Consider the following 19,765-nt stretch of genomic DNA (forward strand, 5'->3'; position numbering starts at 1 on the left):
TTAACAACATCTAGAATTTAACCTTAATGCATTTTAATTATTGAGTCTTCGCAAAGGCATTTGGGAGATAGGTAGTTAAAATAGGCTTGTCATCGTGAGGCATCAGGGGCAAGTAAAATTAATAGATGTGGGTAGAATTGTTACAAATGCATTGGTAATGAATATCATATTTACATGCATCGTAGGACAATTGGGTTTGTCCGGTCTTGGCATTTATATTAATTATCTTTCTAAAACTATTTGATCTAGTAATAGCAATCTATTCTTGCACTTATTCCTGTTTTTACTATTTTACTCTTACTTAAAAATTGAAAAGTATTTGCTAAAGTGCAATAAAATCCACGTGGAAACGATACTCGGATTTTCGAGGTTTACTACTTAGAGCGATTTGGTACACTTGCCAAAGTCTCAACAAGTTTTTGGCGCCGTTGCCGGGGATTTTATTTTCGCACTTAATTGCCATACTATATTAGTTTGTAAGCCCAACTCTTCTTTTCTTGGCTTATTCTTGTAGTATTCTTTCTTTTCTCTTCTATTCTTTCTTTCACCCATAATTGCACGGGTAGTGACTTTTTGTTTTTATGCGACTTAGAATTGCATCTGGAGACGTTGTCCCTATTAACTTAGAAATTGAAGCTACTTGTCGGCATAACAACGCTGCAAGAAGAAGAAGGGAACAAGACACAGAAGGAAGTAGTTACACCCCACCTCCTCTTTCTCCACATTACACTGAAATGGACGGGGAACTGGCACGAAGAGTCACACTAGAGGACTTCTCTAATACCGCCACTCCTCTGTTCTTCATAAGTATTGCAAGGTCGGAGGTTCAAGCAGCCAATATCTCCTACCCGCACTCCCTTATTCAGCTAATCCAAGGGAACCTCTTCCATGGTCTTCCAAGCGAAGATCCATATGCTCATCTAGCCTCATACATAGAAATATGCAACACCATCAAAATCGCCGGAGTCCCAGAAGATGCGATACGCCTTAACCTCTTCTCCTTTTCCCTAGCAGGAGAGGCAAGACGATGGTTGCACTCTTTCAAAGGTAACAACTTAAGAACCTGGGAAGAAGTAGTGGAAAAATTCTTAAAGAAGTACTTCCCAGAGTCAAAGATCGCCGAAGGGAAGATGGAGATTTCTTCTTTTCATCAATTCTCGGATGAATCCCTTAGCGAAGCACTAGACCGTTTCCACGGATTGTTAAGAAAGACACCAACACACGGATACAGTGAGCCAGTACAACTAAACATATTCATCGATGGCTTGCGGCCTCAATCGAAACAGCTACTAGATGCATCTGCAGGAGGGAAGATCAAACTGAAGACTCCCGAAGAAGCGATGGAGCTCATCGAGAACATGGCGGCCAGCGATCAAGCAATTCTTCGTGACCGTACCTATGTCCCCACAAAAAGAAGCCTCTTGGAACTCAGCACGCAGGATGCAACCTTGGCACAAAAAAGGCTGTTGACGAGGCAGATAGAAGCCCTTACTAAAACCCTCAGCAAACTGCCTCAACAACTACAAGCGGTAAGTTCTTCCCACTCTTCTGTTTTGCAGGTAGAAGGATGCCCTACATGCAGAGGAACCCATGAGCCTGGACAATGTGTAAGCCAACAGGACACCTCTCGAGAAGTAAACTATATGGGCATACCAAATCACGGATTCCAGGGCTACAACCAAGGGAACTCATCCGGATTCCATCAAGGGGCAGCAAGATTCAATCACGGGCCACCGGGATTTAATCAAGAAAGAAACTTCACGCAAGGTTCAGGGTGGAGAAATCAAGGAAACCAATATAAGGAGCAAAGGAACTAACAACCATACCAAGCACCATACCAGCACCCTAGCAAAGGTCCGAAACAGCAAGAAAAGCCCACCAATATAGAGGAACTGCTGCTGCAATTCATCCAGGAGACACAATCACATCAAAAGAGCACGGATGCAGCCATTTGGAATCTGGAAGTTTAAATGGGCCAATTGGCACATGACAAAGCCGAGCGACCCACTAGAACTTTCGAGGCTAATACAGAGAAAAACCCGAAGAAAGAACGCTCAAGAAGCAAGAACGATGACAGAAGACGAGGGAACTACGGATAAGAAAGAGGAAGAAACAAAAGAGGAAGAGAAGCTAGAGGAAGAAGAGAAGGTAGTCTCACCACATAAAACCAAGAGTCAAAAGGCGAGAGAAGCTAAGAAGGAAGAATTGCCAGTCTTGCCGCAGGATCTTCCGTATCCTAAGGTGCCAACCAAGAAGAATAAAGAGCACTACTTCAAGCGTTTCTTAGAAATATTTAAAAGACTAGAGATCACCATGCCATTCGGGGAAGCCTTGCAACAGATGCCCCTCTACTCTAAGTTCATGAAAGACATCATCACTAAGAAGGGGAAATATATAGATAGCGAGAACATTGTAGTAGGAGGCAACTGTAGCGCGATCATTCAAAGGAAGCTACCTAAAAAGTTCAAGGACCCCGGAAGCGTTACCATCCCATGCACTATAGGAAAAGAAGCAGTAGATAAAGCCCAAATTGATCTAGGGGCAAACATCAACTTGATGCCCCTATCAATGTGTCGACGAATTGGGAATCTAAAAATTGATCCCACTAAGATGACACTTCAATTGGCAGACCGCTCAATTACGAGACCATACGGGGTGGTAGAAGATGTCTTGGTCAAGGTTCGCCACTTCACTTTTCCGGTGGACTTTGTTATCATGGACATCGATGAGGACACATAAATTCCCCTTATCCTAGGTAGACCCTTCATGTTGACTGCCAACTGTGTGATAGATATGGGGAACGGAAGCTTGGAACTGAGTATTGACAATCAAAAGATAACTTTCGACCTCTTTAAAGCAATAAAGTATCCACGGGAAGGTTGGAAGTGCTTCAAGATAGAAGAAATTGACAAGGAAGATAATGTCAATATTCTGGAACCACATACACTTCACTGGAGAAAGCAATGGTAAATAAGATGGACTGTCTCACCAGTGAAGAAGAAGAGGATCTAAAGGCTTGCTTGGAAGACTTGGATCGGCAAGAAGTCATCCCTGAGAAGGAAGCCTGTTTTCAGATGTTAGAGAATAAGGCTCTGCCCGAGAAAAAGAAGGTTGAATTAAAGGTATTGCCTAAGCATTTAAAGTATGTGTTCCTGAAGGGTGACACCAAACCTGTAGTAATTAGTAATGCACTAACACAGGAAGAAGAGAACAGGTTGGTGGACATCCTGAGGAAGCATAAGGAAGTAATCGGATGGCATATATCTGACTTGAAGGGAATCAGTCCTTCGTACTGCATGCATAAAATAATGATGGAGGACGATTACAAGCCTATTCGACAACCTCAGAGGCGTCTGAATCCAACTATGAAAGAAGAAGTAAGGAAGGAAGTGCTTAAGTTGTTAGAGGCTGGACTCATATACCCTATCTCTGATAGCGGTTGGGTCAGTTCGGTACAAGTGGTCCCCAAGAAAGGTGGAATGACAGTCGTGAAGAATGAAAAGAATGACCTAATACCCACACGAACTGTCATGGGCTGGCGGATGTGCATTGACTACCGCAAGTTAAACGAAGCCACCCGGAAGGACCATTTTCCATTGCCCTTCATGGATCAGATGTTGGAAAGACTTGCAGGGCAAGCATACTACTGTTTCTTGGACGGATACTCAGGTTATAATCAAATCGCGGTGGATCCCAAGGATCAGGAGAAGACGGCCTTTACATGCCCTTATGGTGTTTTTGCTTATAGGCAAATGCCATTCGGATTGTGTAATGCACCAGCTACATTTCAAAGGTGCATGTTGGCCATATTCTCATATATGGTGGAGAAGAGTATCGAAGTTTTCATGGACGACTTCTCGGTTTTTGGACCCTCGTTCGACACTTGTTTGGATAATTTAGAAAAGGTATTACAAAGGTGTGTCGAAACCAATTTGGTATTGAATTGGGAAAAGTGCCAATTTATGGTTCGAGAGGGTATTGTTTTGGGTCACAAGATCTCATGTAAAGGAATAGAAGTTGACCCAGCAAAGATAGATGTCATCGAGAGGTTGCCACCACCACTGAATGTCAAAGGCGTCAGAAGTTTCTTGGGGCATGTTGGCTTTTATAGGAGGTTCATTAAGGACTTCTCAAAAATCGCCAAGCCCCAAAGTAATCTGCTGAACAAAGACGTAGCCTTTAAGTTTGATAAAGATTGTTCAACAACGTTCCAGACACTGAAGCATAGGCTCACCATAGCACCAGTAATGATTGCCCCAGACTGGAGCAAGGATTTTGAATTGATATGTGATGCTAGCGATTATGCAGTAGGTGCAGTTCTGGGACAAAGTCATGACAAGGTTTTTCACGCCATATATTATGCCAGCAAAGTCCTAAATGAGGCACAATTAAATTACGCCACTACAGAGAAGGAGATGTTGGCCATTGTTTTTGCCTTAGAAAAATTTTGGTCTTACTTGATAGGATCAAGGGTCATCATCTTCACTGACCATGCCGCCATCAAGCATTTGCTAGCTAAGGCGAATTCGAAGCCGAGATTAATTAGATGGGTCCTGTTGCTACCAGAATTTGATATCACCATCAAGGATAAGAGAGGATCCGAAAACGTAGTGGCTGACCATTTGTCCAGATTAAAGAATGAGGAGATCACCAAGGAGGAACCAGAGGTAAAGGGCGAATTCCCTGACGAATTCCTCTTACAGGCCGACACTCGACCTTGGTTTGCGGACATGGCCAACTATAAAGCCACCGGGATCATTCCAGAAGAATTTGATTGGAATCGGAAGAAGAAATTCTTGCATGATTCACGCTTCTATGTCTGGGATGATCCTCATTTATTCAAGGTAGGGGTCGATAATTTGTTAAGAATATGTGTTACGAAGGAAGAAGCGCGAAATATTCTTTGGCACTGCCACAGTTCACCCTATGGTGGTCATCACAATGGGGACAGAACGGCGGCAAAAGTGCTACAATCGGGTTTTTTCTGGCCCTCCATTTTTAAAGATGCCCACGAGTTCGTGCGATATTGTGATAGATGCCAAAGAACAGGGGGAATCTCACGAAGGAATGAAATGCCATTACAAAATGTAATGGAAGTTAAGATTTTCGACTGCTGGGGCATAGACTTCATGGGGCTTCTTCCTTCTTCATACGGGAATGTCTACATCTTGGTAGCTATGGATTACGTCTCCAAATGGGTGGAGGCCATAGCCACACCAAAAGATGACGCCAGAGTAGTGATCAAGTTCTTGAAGAAGAACATCTTTTCCCGTTTTGGAGTCCCAAGAGCCCTGATTAGTGATGGGGGCACGCATTTTTGTAACCATCATCTGAGAAAAGTCCTGGAGCAATACAATGTGCGACATAAGGTAGCTACAACTTATCATCCACAAACAAATGGCCAAGCAGAGATCTCTAATAGAGAGCTAAAGCGAATCCTCGAAAAGACAGTAGCATCATCAAGGAAGGATTGGGCTTTGAAGCTCGATGACACACTCTGGGCCTACAGGACAACATTTAAGACTCCCATTGGCTTATCACCCTTTCAGTTAGTATATGGGAAGGCATGTCACCTACCAGTAGAGTTGGAGCACAAAGCATATTGGGATCTTAAATTCTTAAACTTTGATAACAGTGCATACGGAGAGAAGAGAAAGTTGCAGTTACTGGAACTCGAAGAAATGAGGTTGAACGCTTACGAATCATCTAGGATTTACAAGCAGAAGGTAAAGGCGTATCATGATAAGAAATTACAAAAGAAAGAATTCCAGCCAGGGCAGCAAGTACTACTCTTCAACTCCAGGTTGAGATTATTCACAGGAAAGCTGAAGTCAAAGTGGTCAGGATCGTTCATTATTAAGGAAATCAGACCTCACGGAGCGGTAGAATTGGTGGACCCTCGAGAAGAAAATTATGAGAAGAAATGGATCGTCAACGGACAACGCTTAAAAATTTACAATGGAGGACAACTAGAGAAGTTGACGACCATCATGCATTTAAAAGATTCTTGAAAGAAGCCCTATGTCTAGCTAAAGACATTAAACTAAGCGCTGGTTGGGAGGCAACCCAACATACTTATGTAAGGTATTTATAAGTATTTATATTCTGTCTTTATTATATTTTGCAGTTGTTATTTCAGGTTAAAAGAAAAAACAGGGGCCCTCCGGACTCGCACCAGAGTATCAACGTCCATATCTGAGGCACCCCCTACTTCTCAGCCTTCCGCTCCATCACCTACTGATCTTCATGCTCAGATGTTGCGGTCTATTCACACAGGACAGGAGACCCTTATGGAGAACATGCACAAGCTGTCCTTTCATCTACATATGGATCCACCACTGATCACTCCATAGGTCTATCGTCAGCGGGTCGTCTGGCCATGAGACCAGCTCTCCACTGACAGGGGGGAAGAGCCCTCTGGAGATGCTGCAGTTGATGAAGACCTCATAGCAGACTTGGCTAGTGCTGATTGGGGTCCATGGGCAGATTTGGGAGGCGGCACAGGACACTGGTTTTATTTTTCTTGATGTTTTTGTTTATGTTTAATGTTTATGTTTTATGTCTTTATGTTTTATTTGGTTTCTAGTTATTATGTCTTAATTGTAGTTTTATGTTCAAAATGAAAAGCAGTGGTAATAATATTAGATTTGAGCATATGCGTGAATAAATAAATTGCATGATAACTTGAGAAATGACAATTTTGAGTTTGTTCTAAAAGGTCCAACACTGGAAAGGCTACTAGTCATTGGAAAGCACTGGTCTTGGAAGCAAAAGTCAAATCAAGGAATGAAACATGATTCACGGAAAAGGAAAGGTTAGCTTGATGGAATGAAGACACATCTGGTACGCCAATACTGAATTAATCCCGGTGAGAGTGTGACCTTAATTGTGAGAGAAAACGCCTGTTTTTAAGCTCTTAGTTTTGCATCATTCTTGGACTGTTAAAATTAGTTACTTAAGGTGGATATGATCAAGGCCATGTTTGTTTTATTTTACCCACTCAGCCAAAAAGCCAACCCAACATAATTTTATCCCTTGCACCCATATTGAGCCAAAAAGAATTATAATGATTTATTTGAGTAAACCCCTGAGCCAAGAAATTGATATTCCTAACCTTGTGTAGGATTCTAAGAGAGCAGTAGGGTTCCAAATGCTTATAAGGCCTTATTTTGGGGGATTTTGAACAAATGGGTAAAGTAGCCAAGGTAATAACACACATTAGAACACCTCTAAATAATTGTGAGCCCATTACTATTATTATTATTATTATTATTATTATTATTATTATTATTATTATTATTATTATTATTATTATTATTATTGTTATAAAAAAAAGAAGAAAAAAAGAGAAAGAATAAGAAGAGAAAGGGCAAAGAAAAAAAATGAAAAAGAGAGGTTTCAGTGGAAAGTGCTGAAGGCAAAAAAGGCTAAGTGGGAAATAGGTCTTGGCAAGACCTTAAATTTTTGGAATGTATGCTCTCTTATAACCTTATATTTTGAATTTCCAAGAAAAACCATGATTCTTTGTTAGCCAGGCCCCATTACAAGGCATGAAAGTCCTTAGTGACCCACCGAAGGTAATTAAGGCTAACCTTAACCAAGATGAAGTACAAAACTCTTGAGTTTTATTTACAGGTTGTTAAAATTGCAAACACTTGACCAGGCACTTGTGAGTAGAGAGAAACACCAGTTTTGTAAGGAAGTAAGGCAAGCCGGACCTGTTGGAATTCCATATAATTGACTTGTTTCTGCTCTTGTGTTTATGCTTTTATTTCAAGATCATGACAGATGCAAAGAGACCAGCCAAAGGATCAAGGAATTGAAGTCATGGAGAGTGTTGGAATGATTGGAACTTGCTTGAGAAAATTTTTGCTTAAGAATGGAATAATTTTATTCTTTTTATTTGCTTGGGGACAAGCAAAGTTTAATTTGGGGGATTTTGATAACTGCTAAATAATAGTGAATTAATAGTGGAAAATTGGTCTGAAATTAACTTAGAATTAATTATTTAGTAGTTATTTATGCTTTAATTTGGAAAGATTTAATTAATTTTGAATTCTGATTGCAGATGTGAAAAAGGGAGGTACAACAAGCAAAAAGGAGCAAAAATAAAGAAAAAGAAGAAGAAAATCAGACGAAGACCCAAGCCCAAATTTTCACCTATAAATAAGAAGGTCAGCCTAGCAAAACACACACACTTTCAGAGAGCTCAGTTTTCAGACTTCTGGCACTCAGTTCTCTCCTTCTCCTTCCCTTTTTCTTATATTCTTATTACCTTTCTTTCACCCCCTTCTCATTGTAAAGCCCTCTTGACTATGAGTGGCTAAACCCCTAGCTAGGGCCTGGCAGGCCTAAAAAGCCAATGATGTATGGAGCATTTCAAGAGTTATCAATAAAGAGAGGATTTCCTTCCAGGTTCTTTATTTACCGTTCTTTCTTATTTATCCTGTATTTCGGACCTTATTTTCTGTTAGGGTTTAGTCCACTCGGGAGAGGGTAAAGCCTAATTAGGGGTAAGGAATGAATACTTGAATCTATTTTAAGGGTTAGTCCATTCGGGAGAGGGTAAAGCTTAATAGAACAATAAAAGGAAGAAATTATCGGGTTATCATTAGAGGGTTTTCCTTCCAGGTTCTTTTATCTGCTTTTCTTTCTTATTCTGCATCTCAGTCTTTATTTTCTGTTAGTCTTTAGTCCACTCGGGAGAGGGTAAAGCCTAATTAAGGGTAAGGAATGATTGCGTGAATCTGTTTTAAGGGTTAGTTCACTCAGGAGAGGGTAACGCTTAATAGAACAATAAAAGAAAAAAATCACAGGGTTAGCATTGACCCGATGCCCATACTTTAGCAAACATATAGAATTTAATCTTAATGCATCTTAGTTATTGAGTCTTTGCAAAGGGCATTTGGAAGATAGGTAATTAAGGTAGGCTTGTCATCATGAGGCATCAGGGGCAAGTAGATGGATAGATGTGGGGCAGAATCAGTTCACTGGTATTGATAACAGACAAATCTTGAATCCATATATCTAGGCTGATTAGACTTTTTAGGTTTTAGCAATTTTATTATATAGATTTTATTCCCTATTTTATTGTTTGAAGTTTCTTATTCTATTGTTGGGTTTTCTTAGAAGTAGCTATTCCTTATTTTACTGTTGGGTTTTCTTAGAAATAGTTATTCCTTATTGTTGGGTTTCTTAGAAGTAGTTATTCCTTATTTTACTGTTGGGTTTTATTAGGAGTACTTATCCCCTGTTTAGGAGTAGGTATTTAGGCTTATTAGATTTAGTAATATTTTATAGACTTTATTCTTTATTTATTGCTTGAGTTTCCTTTAATTTAGAAGTAGCTGCTTAGATTTAAATTACTTTATCTTTATCCTTTAATCTTATCTTTAAATCTTTTATCTTTTCCTTATCTTATCTTTTATCTTTCTTTATCTTTTATTTCAAATTTCTTATCCCTTGCTAGATTTAAATTGCATTTAATTTTATACACTAAATTTACAATTTGCAAACTAAAAAGTACTTCACATAAGTGCAACAAAATCCCTATGGTACGATACTCGACTTACCGAGAGATTATTACTACGAGCGATTTGGTACACTTGCCAAAGAGCTAACAAAGATATTGCCTGATCATCTAAAGTATGTGTTCTTGGAGGAAGATAAACCTATAGTAATCAGTAACGCACTCACAACAAAGGAGGAAAATAGGTTGGTTGATGTCCTCAAGAAATACAGGGAAGCAATTGGATGGCATATATCGGATCTCAAGGAAATTAGCCCTGCTTACTACATGCACAGAATAATGATGGAAGAGAACTACAAGCCAGTCCGACAACCCCAGAGGCGGCTGAATCCAACAATGAAGGAAGAGGTAAGAAAGGAGGTACTCAAGCTCTTGGAGGCTGGGCTCATATACCCCTTCTCTAACAGTGCTTGGGTAAGCCCAGTACAGGTGGTTCCCAAGAAAGGTGAAATGACAGTGGTACGAAATGAGAAGAATGACTTGATACCCAGACGAACTATCACTGGTTGGCGAATGTGTATCAACTATCGCAAGCTGAATGAAGCCACACGAAAGGACCATTTCCCCTTACTTTTCATGGATCAGATGCTAGAGAGACTTGTAGGGCAGGCATACTACTATTTCTTGGATGGATACTCGGGATATAATCAGATCGCGGTGGACCCCAGAGATCAAGAGAAGGCGGCCTTTACATGCCCTTTTGGCGTTTTTGCTTATAGAAGGATGCCATTCGGGTTATGTAATGCACCAGCCACATTTCAGAGGTTCATGCTGGCCATTTTTTCAGACATGGTGTAGAAAAGCATTGAGGTATTTATGGACGACTTCTGGGTTTTTGGACCCTCATTTAACAGTTTGAGGAACCTAGAGATGGTACTTTAGAGTTGAGTAGAGACTAACTTGGTACTGAACTGGGAGAAGTGTCACTTCATGGTTCAAGAGGGCATCGTCCTAGGCCACAAGATCTCAGCAAGAGGGATTGAGGTCGATCGGGCAAAGATAGACGTCATCGAGAAGCTGCCACCACCACTGAATGTTAAAGGGGTTAGAAGTTTCTTAGGGCATGCAGGTTTCTACAAGAGGTTTATCAAGGACTTCTCAAAGATTGCCAGGCCCCTAAGTAACCTGTTGAATAAAGACATGGTTTTCAAGTTTGATGAAGAATGTTCAACAGCATTCCAATCATTGAAGAATAAGCTTACCACTGCACCTGTAATGATTGCACCCGACTGGAATAAAGATTTTGAACTAATGTGTGATGCCAATGATTATGCAGTAGGAGCAGTTCTGGGATAGAGGCACGACAAGGTATTTCACGCCATCTATTATGCTAGCAAGGTCCTGAATGAAGCATAGTTGAATTATGCAACCATAGAAAAGGAGATGCTAGCCATTGTCTTTGCCTTGGAGAAATTCAAGTCATACTTGATAGGGTTGAGGGTCACCATTTTCACAGATCATGCTGCCATCAAGCACCTGCTTGCCATAACAGACTCAAAACCGAGGTTGATTAGATGGGTCCTACTGTTACAAGAATTTGACATCATCATCAAGGACAAGAAAGGATCCGAGAATGTGGTAGCCAATCATCTATCTCGATTGAAGAATGAAGAAGTCACCAAGGAAGAACCAGAGGTAAAAGGTGAATTTCCTGATGAGTTTCTTTTGCAGGTTACCGCTAGATCTTGGTTTGCAGACATGGCCAATTACAAAGCCACGGGAGTCATTCCAGAGGAGCTTAATTGGAGTCAAAGGAAGAAATTCTTGCACAATGCACGCTTCTATGTGTGGGATGATCCTCATCTGTTCAAGGCAGGAGCAGATAATTTACTAAGGAGATGCGTCACAAAGGAGGAAGCACGGAGCATTCTTTGGCACTGCCACAGTTCACCCTATGGCGGTCACCACAGTGGGGACAGAACAGCAGCAAAAGTGCTACAATCAGGTTTTTTCTGGCCCTCTATTTTTAAAGATGCTCACGAGTTTGTGCGTTGTTGTGATAAATGCCAAAGAACAGGGGGGATATCTCGAAGAAATGAGATGCCTTTGCAAAATATCATGGAAGTAGAGATCTTTGACTGTTGGGGCATAGACTTCATCGGGCCCCTGCCTTCGTTATATGGAAATGTCTACATCTTGGTAGTTGTGGATTACGTCTCCAAATGGGTGGAAGTCATAGCTACGCCAAAGGATGATGCCAAGGTAGTAATCAAATTTCTGAAGAAGAACATTTTTTCCCGTTTTGGAGTCCCACGAGCCTTGATTAGTGATAGGGGAACGCACTTCTGCAACAATCAGTTGAAGAAAGTCTTGGAGCACTATAATGTCCGACATAAGGTGGCCACACCTTATCATCCTCAGACAAATGGCCAAGCAGAAATCTCTAACAGGGAGCTCAAGCGAATCTTGGAAAAGACAATTGCATCATCAAGAAAGGATTGGGCCTTGAAGCTCGATGATACTCTCTTGGCCTATAGGGCAGCGTTCAAGACTCTCATCGGCTTATCGCCATTTCAGCTAGTGTATGGGAAGGCATGCCATTTACCAGTGGAGCTAGAGCACAAAGCATATTGGGCTCTCAAGTTGCTCAACTTCGACAACAACGCATGCGGGGAAAAGAGGAAGCTACAGATGTTGGAATTAGAAGAGATGAGACTGAATGCCTACGAGTCATCCAGAATTTACAAGCAAAAGATGAAGGCATATCATGATAAAAAGCTACAGAGGAAAGAATTCCATCCAGGGAAGCAGGTATTACTCTTTAACTCGAGGCTAAGGCTATTCCCAGGTAAGCTGAAGTCCAAGTGGTCAAGGCCATTTATCATAAAAGAAGTCAGACCTCATGGAGCAGTAGAATTGGTGGACCCTTGAGAAGAGAACTTTAAGAAGAAATGGATCGTCAATCGACAGCGCTTGAAGCCCTACAACGGAGGACAACTCGAGCGATTGACGACCATCATCTACTTAAATGATCCTTGAGAAGGCCTACTGTCTAGCTAAAGACAATAAACTAAGCACTGGTTGGGAGGCAACCCAACATATTTTTGTAAAAATGTAGTTATTTTTATTTTATGTAAAAAAAAACAAGAGGGCCCAATAGGTGCAAATAGCAAACAGGAGGTGCAAAAAGCAAAGGCCCAACAGGTGAAGACAACAATAGGAAGGGTGCCAATAGCAAAACTGAAGTGGGCTGCATGAAGCCGCGCGCTAAGCGCCCAGGTATGTTTTTAAAATCTGATGGGCAACCAAGGGACGCTTTCCTTGGTGCGCTTAGCGGCCACATGCGCGCTAAGCGCGTAAGTCATAAATTACTGGACAGTTTTCGAAACTGCCCAACCCCTCAGCTGCCTCCTCCGCGTTATTAAATTACAACCATTTCATTTCATTATCCTTCTTTTCTTTCGCAAATCTACCCTTCTTTGCACCTCTGCTACTGTAACCCCTGAATTCTTGGTCTTTTCACACAAAACAATCACTAACGAAGGTAAAGAATTGCTTTGTATGGATGTTGTTATGAATGCACAGGTAACAGCACGCTAAGCCCTGCTCGACGCTTAGCCAATGAAGACGGATTGAAGGCCATAACGACGAGCTCGTTAAGCGTGACGAAGCACGCTAAGCAGGCGCCTGACAGGACGAGAAAGCAAAGCGCGCGCTTAGCCGGCACTTCCGCGCTAAGCGCGCTCATGAACATCACTGAACGCGCTAAACGTGTGCCAGAGGCGCTAAACGCGTGCCAGAGGCGCTAAACGCGTGCATTAGTCACAGCAGGATGGTGCTAAGCGCGGGGTTGGGCCTCAGGGCCCATCAACCCTCGCACCTTACTTGTTGCACCCCTATTTCTACTATTCCCACTCCCTTCTAATTTCTTTTTGCACCCCCCTTCTTTACTGACTGCACCTCTATTTTGATTACTTTTTGCACCCCCCTGATTGCTAACTTCAGACTATTTTTCTTGTTTTTTGTTTTTTTGGTTTTTTGTTCAGATGGCCTCCTGTAAACACCGAGCTGTGCCCACACCCGGGGAAGCGTCCAACTGGGACTCTTCACGTTTCACTTTCGAGATTGCTTGGCACAGATACCAGGATAGCATTCAGCTCCGGAACATCCTTCCAGAGAGGAATGTAGAGCTTGGACCAGGGATGTTTGATGAGTTCCTGCAGGAACTCCAGAGGCTCAGATGGGACCAGGTTCTGACCCGACTTCCAGAGAAGTGGATTGATGTTGCTCTGGTGAAGGAGTTTTACTCCAACCTATATGATCCAGAGGACCACAGTCCGAAGTTTTGGAGTGTTCGAGGACAGGTTGTGAGATTTGATGCTGAGACGATTAATGATTTCCTCGACACCCCGGTCATCTTGGCAGAGGGAGAGGATTATCCAGCCTACTCTCAGTACCTCAGCACTCCTCCAGACCATGATGCCATCCTTTCCGCTCTGTGTACTCCAGGGGGACGATTTGTTCTGAATGTTGATAGTGCCCCCTGGAAGCTGCTGCGGAAGGATCTGATGACGCTCGCGCAGACATGGAGTGTGCTCTCTTATTTTAACCTTGCACTGACTTTTCACACTTCTGATATTAATGTTGACAGGGCCCGACTCAATTATGGCTTGGTGATGAAGATGGACCTGGACGTGGGCAGCCTCATTTCTCTTTAGATCAGTCAGATCGCCCAGTCCATCACTTCCAGGCTTGGGTTCCCAGCGTTGATCACAACACTGTGTGAGATTCAGGGGGTTGTCTCTGATACCCTGATTTTTGAGTCACTCAGTCCTGTGATCAACCTTGCCTACATTAAGAAGAACTGCTGGAACCCTGCCGATCCATCTATCACATTTCAGGGGACCCGCCGCACGCGCACCAGAGCTTCGGCGTCGGCATCTGAGGCTCCTCTTCCATCCCAGCATCCTTCTCAGCCTTTTTCCCAGTGACCACGGCCTCCACTTCTATCCACCTCAGCACCTCCATACATGCATGGACAGATGCTCAGGTCCTTGTACCAGGGTCAGCAGATCATCATTCAGAACCTGTATCGATTGTCCCTACATTTGCAGATGGATCTGCCACTCATGACTCCGGAGGCCTATCGTCAGCAGGTCGCCTAGCTAGGAGACCAGCCCTCCACTGACAGGGGGGAAGAGCCTTCTGGAGCCGCTGCTACTGAGGATCCTGCCGTTGATGAAGACCTCATAGCTGACTTGGCTGGCGCTGATTGGAGCCCATGGGCAGACTTGGGCAGAGGCAGCTGATCTTATGCTTTAATGTTTTCTTTTATATTATGTTTGTGTTCTCTTTTATGTTTTATGTTATGTTTTTATGTAGTCTGTTTGGTAATTAAAAAGAGGTAGTAGTAAAAATATTAGTATTTCAGTATGTGTTTTCTGAGTAATAAGTGCATGATAACTCAAGCAATCATAATTCTTTAGCTTGTTCAGAAAGGTTCAACACTTGAGATGCCACTGATCCTTGGAGAAACACTGGTTCTGGAAGCAAAAGTCAGGTCAAGAAATGGAACATGAATAGCACAGAGTGGAAAGGTTAGCTTGATGGAACAAGGTCATAACTGGTACGCCGAATACTTGTTTAAGTCCCTGTGAGCATGGTTGTCAAACTCTAGAGTCAACTCATAGACTCTCATGAGTTTAAGAGTTTACTTCAGTCCCGCGAGTTGACTCGGAAGCAAACTCGCTTTTGAGCAAACTCGTGGACTCGGAGTGAACTCATGTAAACTCGTAAGAGTCTACGAGTTGACTCTAGAGTTTGACAACCATGCATAAGTGTTCAAAATTAAAGCATTTAAATAATTAAAAAAAGCACAAATGTCTTCAAAGAAGCATGTTCAATCCTCTAATAGGATCATCTTCATGAATATCATCACTTTCATCATCATCTCCATCTCCATCATCATCATCAAGGTCTTCCTCAGATTGTGCATCATCATTAGGTTCCACAAAGATTAAATTATCTAGATCAAAAGCTTAAAATAGATATCAAATATGCTATATTAGAAATAGTTAAAACTTAAAATAATACACAAGCAAATTTTAAATATGAGAAAGTTCAGAAATTATACCTTTTCTTGGTGTTATTAAAGTTTCATTTTATCTTCTCTTTTGCATTTTCCATCTCCTCACATATGAAAAGCATAATTCTATTGAATTTCAGTAACAAGTTTGATCCAACTCCAACATTGTAAGGTCAGTTGTTGTGTTTTGTAATAGACTAATATGAAGTATGAAGTATGAACTATGAACTTATTGTCATCTGTTTGCAAATTGGTGCATTTTGAATATATTTACTTATTATCCATTTTTTTTTTTTTACGAAGTAGACTCTCACGAGTCTGCGTAGACTCTCGATATCGATAACCTTGCCGATGAGAGTGTGAACTTAATTGTGAGAGAAAATGCCTATTTTTAAGTTCCTGGTTTTGCATCATTCTTAGACGGTTAGAATAGTTACTTAAGGTGGATATGATCAAGGCCATGTTTGTTTGTTTACCTACTTAGCCAAAAAGCCAACCTAACATAGTTTTACCCCTTGCACCCATGATTGAGCCAACTGATTATTTTGAATTAACCTTGAGCCAATTAAACAAAATCCTGACCTTTTAGGATTTTAAGAGAGTAAAAATGGGTTATAAAGGTCTTAATTTGGGGGATTTTGGGAAATAGGTAGCCAAGACAATAAGTACAGCACACAAAGTAGGACACCTTTTACAAACAGTAGGCCCAATTTCGAAAAAAAAATGAAAAGAATTTAATAAAGGGCAGAAACAAAAGAGCAAGAGAGGTGTCAAAAGAAAAGTGTTGTGGGGAAATAAAAGGGCTAAGTAAAAAGGCCTAGGCAGAATTGGAAATTTTTGTTCTCTTTTAATCCTAACTTTGAATTTCCAAGAAAAACCATGATTTTTTGTAAGCCAGGCCCCGATACAAGCCAATAAAGTCCTTAGTGATCCACCAAAGGTAACTAGAGATAACTGTAACTGAGATGAAATGCAAAATTTTGAAGTGTTACTTGCAGGTTGTTATCAAATTGCAAACACTAAACTAGGCACTTGTGAGCAGAGGGAAACACCAGCCTTGTGAGGAAAGTAAGGCAAGCCAAATTTGATTGAGTTCCAGATGACTAACTGATTCAATTCTTCTGTTGTAATGCTTTCATTTTAAGATGTTGACAGATGCAGAAAGGACCAGTGAAAGAAGGAGGAACTGAAGCCATTGATAGTGTTGGAATATTTAAGAACTTGCTTGAGAATTTACTTGTTTTTGGTTTTCTTGGGGACAAGCAAAGTTTCATTTGGGGAATTTTGATAACTGCTAAATAATTGTGAATTAATAGTAAAGAATTATTCAAATTTTGGCCTGAAATTAATTATTTAGCAGTTATTTGTGATTAAAAGTTAGAAAATTAATTAAATTGAATTTTTGGTTGCAGATAAGAAAATTGGAGTTACATTAAGCAAAAAAGGCAACAAAAAATGAAGGAAAAGAAGAAGTCTGAAGCAGGCCCAGCCCAACACGCACGCTAAGCGCGTGTCACGCGCTAAGCGTGCAAGGCAGTACAGGCGCTAAGCGAGGCGTTAAGCTCGAAGATGCAGAATCCGTTACGCGCGCTAAGCAAGGGCCACGCGCTAAGCGTGCGATCCAACAGAAACACACGCTAAGCCTGCATCTCGCGCTAAGCGCGCGATCTGAACGCGCTAAGCGCGAGGTGTCGCGCTAAGCGCGCTTACGAAGGCCCAAAACCCACTTTAGCAGCTATAAATAGAGAGTCAGTCCAAGGGAAACAACACATCTCGCCTCAGAGCACTTCCCTCAGCATTCTAAGCCTAAGCTCTCCCTTTTCTCTTTGTTTTTATTATCCTCATTCTTTCTTTCACCCCCAGTTGTAAAGCCCTCAATGGCCATGAGTGGCTAATCTAGTAGCTAGGGCCTGGCAGGCCTAAAAAGCCAACGATATATGGTGTACTTCAAGAGTTATCAATGCAAAGAAGATTCATTCCAGGTTTTTTTGTTCTAATTATTTTCTTTTTATCTTGCATTCATTTCTTGAATTTCTTTTGGGTTTTATTTGCTCGGGAGAGGGTATTTCCTAATAAGGGTTTAAGGATTAATGCATGCATCAGTTTTAGGGGTTATACGCTTGGGAAAGGGTAACACCTAATAGAACATCTTAAGAAAAGAATCATCGGGTTAGCATTGCTAGGCATAGAATGATAACTCAATGCCCACGCATTTAGCAACATCTAGAATTTTACCTTAATGCATTTTAATTATTGAGTCTTCGCAAAGGCATTTGGGAGATAGGTAGTTAAAATAGGCTTGTCATCGTGAGGCATCAGGGGCAAGTAAAATTAATAGATGTGGGTAGAACTGTTACAAATGCATTGGTAATGAATATCATATTTACATGCATCGTAGGCCAATTGGGTTTGTCCGGTCTTGGCATTTATATTAATTGTCTTTCTAAAACTATTTGATCTAGTAATAGCAATCTATTCTTGCACTTACTCCTGTTTTTACTATTTTACTCTTACAAATTGAAAAGTATTCGATAAAGTGCAATAAAATCCCTGTGGAAACGATACTCGGACTTCCGAGGTTTACTACTTAGAGCGATTTGGTACACTTGCCAAAGTCTCAACAGACCGCCAACCTTGACCGTGGTTATGAGAAAAGTTTCCCCCTTGCTGATACCTTGCAAAGCCACCTAGATGAAATCCTTGCCTATTCTGATTTGCCATGTAGTTAACCTCTTTGGATGTATCATCTTAAGTCATACATGCACCAGACTCATGAGTTCCTCCATATATGTTGCAACCTCCAATTTGCATGACTGCTGAATGAGTAGGTTGAGCTGCCTACAACTGTGCTGGCAATTTAATTAAAGTCTCAGTGAGTGATTCAAGCTATTTAGCTAACATCTTATTTTGTGCCAGCAAAGCATCCTGTGATGTGAGCTCCAGTAAACTTCTCTTTGTGGGAATGTGCATTCTATCACGCAATATGGCATGGTCGCTGGCTGCCATGTTTTCAATCAGTTCCATTGCTTCCTCAGGAGTCTTCAATTTTTTCTTTCCCCTAGCTGACGCATCCAACAATTGTTTAGATTGGGGGCATAGACCATCAATGAAGATGTTAAGTGGAATAGGTTCAGTAAACCTATTAGTGGGAGCCTTTCGAAGCAAACCACGGAAGCGCTCCAAGGCTTCACTCAAAGATTCATCAGGGAACTAATGGAATGAGGAAATCTTTGCCTTTCCCTCAACTGTCTTCGATTTAGGAAAATACTTCTTCAAAAATTTCTCAACCACCTCTTCCCAAGTCTTCAAATTGTTTCCTTTAAATGATTGCAGCCACCTATTGGCTTCACCGGTTAGTGAAAATGAAAATAGATTAAGTTTGATGGCATTTTTCGAAACTCCTGCTATCTTGACAGTGTTGCATATCTCAATGTATGTGGCTAAATGAGCATAGGGGTCTTCATTTGGCAAACCATGAAAGAGATTTCCTTGAATGAGCTGAATCAAGGAATGCGGGTATGAAATGTTTGTTGCTTGAACTTCTGGCCGCACTATGCTAGTGAAAAACTGCTGCATAGTAGAACTAGAATAATCTTCAAGAGTCACCCTTGGTGGTTGATCTTCTGCCATTATGTTTGTTTATGATGCACCAACGTCAGTTTCTCTCAGCTCAGTAGGTAATGATGAAGAGGATTCAGATGAAAGATTTCTCTCGCCACTGAGGTTAGTTGTCCTAACCTGTAGCTCTCTTCTTTTTTTTGCTATGTTGTTTCTTCTACAAGTAGCTTCAATCTCCAAATCCAATGGAGCTAAGTCCCCTGCTAAAGTTTTACCTCGCATACAAGAAGCAAGCTACTACAGAGTGTGACACCCTCTACCCCTCACATATATACTAACAAAGGAATAAAAATTCAAATATTAATTAAAAGTATTTTTTTTTTACATTTTTAAATACAAGCCTTTCAAAGGGATAAAAGGCTCACATTCACTTTCTTCTACATCATATTCAAACTTGTCCAAATAAATAATAAAGTCATCTCAGCTCAAACAAGGTCATCTAAGACTTCATATAATTAATATAAAACCCTATACCTTAATGCCAAATCCTATCAGAGCATTGTGTCTCGATGTCTTTCAGCACAAGGTTCCTTAAAGCAATTCACCTAGTTATCTGCTCCCCCAAACACAAAGTTCAAGATCATCACAGGATC

At 41.2% G+C, this 19,765-nt stretch overlaps 3 protein-coding genes across 3 annotated transcripts; all 3 read left to right on the forward strand.

Annotated features, from left to right (window-relative positions):
• Positions 1-581: 581 nt before the first annotated feature.
• LOC102664401 (uncharacterized) lies at positions 582-1,817 on the forward strand. The gene has a single exon (XM_006584213.1). It carries the CDS (start codon positions 582-584, stop codon positions 1,815-1,817), a length of 1,236 nt encoding a protein of 411 aa, XP_006584276.1.
• Positions 1,818-1,941: 124 nt separating this feature from the next.
• On the forward strand, positions 1,942-2,739 carry LOC102664536 (uncharacterized). The gene has a single exon (XM_006584214.2). It carries the CDS (start codon positions 1,942-1,944, stop codon positions 2,737-2,739), a length of 798 nt encoding a protein of 265 aa, XP_006584277.2.
• Positions 2,740-10,459: 7,720 nt separating this feature from the next.
• Positions 10,460-10,825, forward strand: LOC106799251 (uncharacterized mitochondrial protein AtMg00860-like). Its single transcript, XM_014777446.1, has one exon. It carries the CDS (start codon positions 10,460-10,462, stop codon positions 10,823-10,825), a length of 366 nt encoding a protein of 121 aa, XP_014632932.1.
• The last annotated feature ends 8,940 nt before the right edge of the window (positions 10,826-19,765 follow it).

Source organism: Glycine max, chromosome 7, assembly GCF_000004515.6.
Source record: "Glycine max cultivar Williams 82 chromosome 7, Glycine_max_v4.0, whole genome shotgun sequence".
Classification (NCBI taxonomy): Eukaryota; Viridiplantae; Streptophyta; class Magnoliopsida; order Fabales; family Fabaceae; genus Glycine; species Glycine max.

Coding starts and splice junctions, on each gene's coding strand:
- LOC102664536 (XM_006584214.2), top strand. CDS start 1,942: ATGCAGCCATTTGGAATCTGGAAGTTTAAATGGGCCAATTGGCACATG.
- LOC102664401 (XM_006584213.1), top strand. CDS start 582: ATGCGACTTAGAATTGCATCTGGAGACGTTGTCCCTATTAACTTAGAA.
- LOC106799251 (XM_014777446.1), top strand. CDS start 10,460: ATGGTTCAAGAGGGCATCGTCCTAGGCCACAAGATCTCAGCAAGAGGG.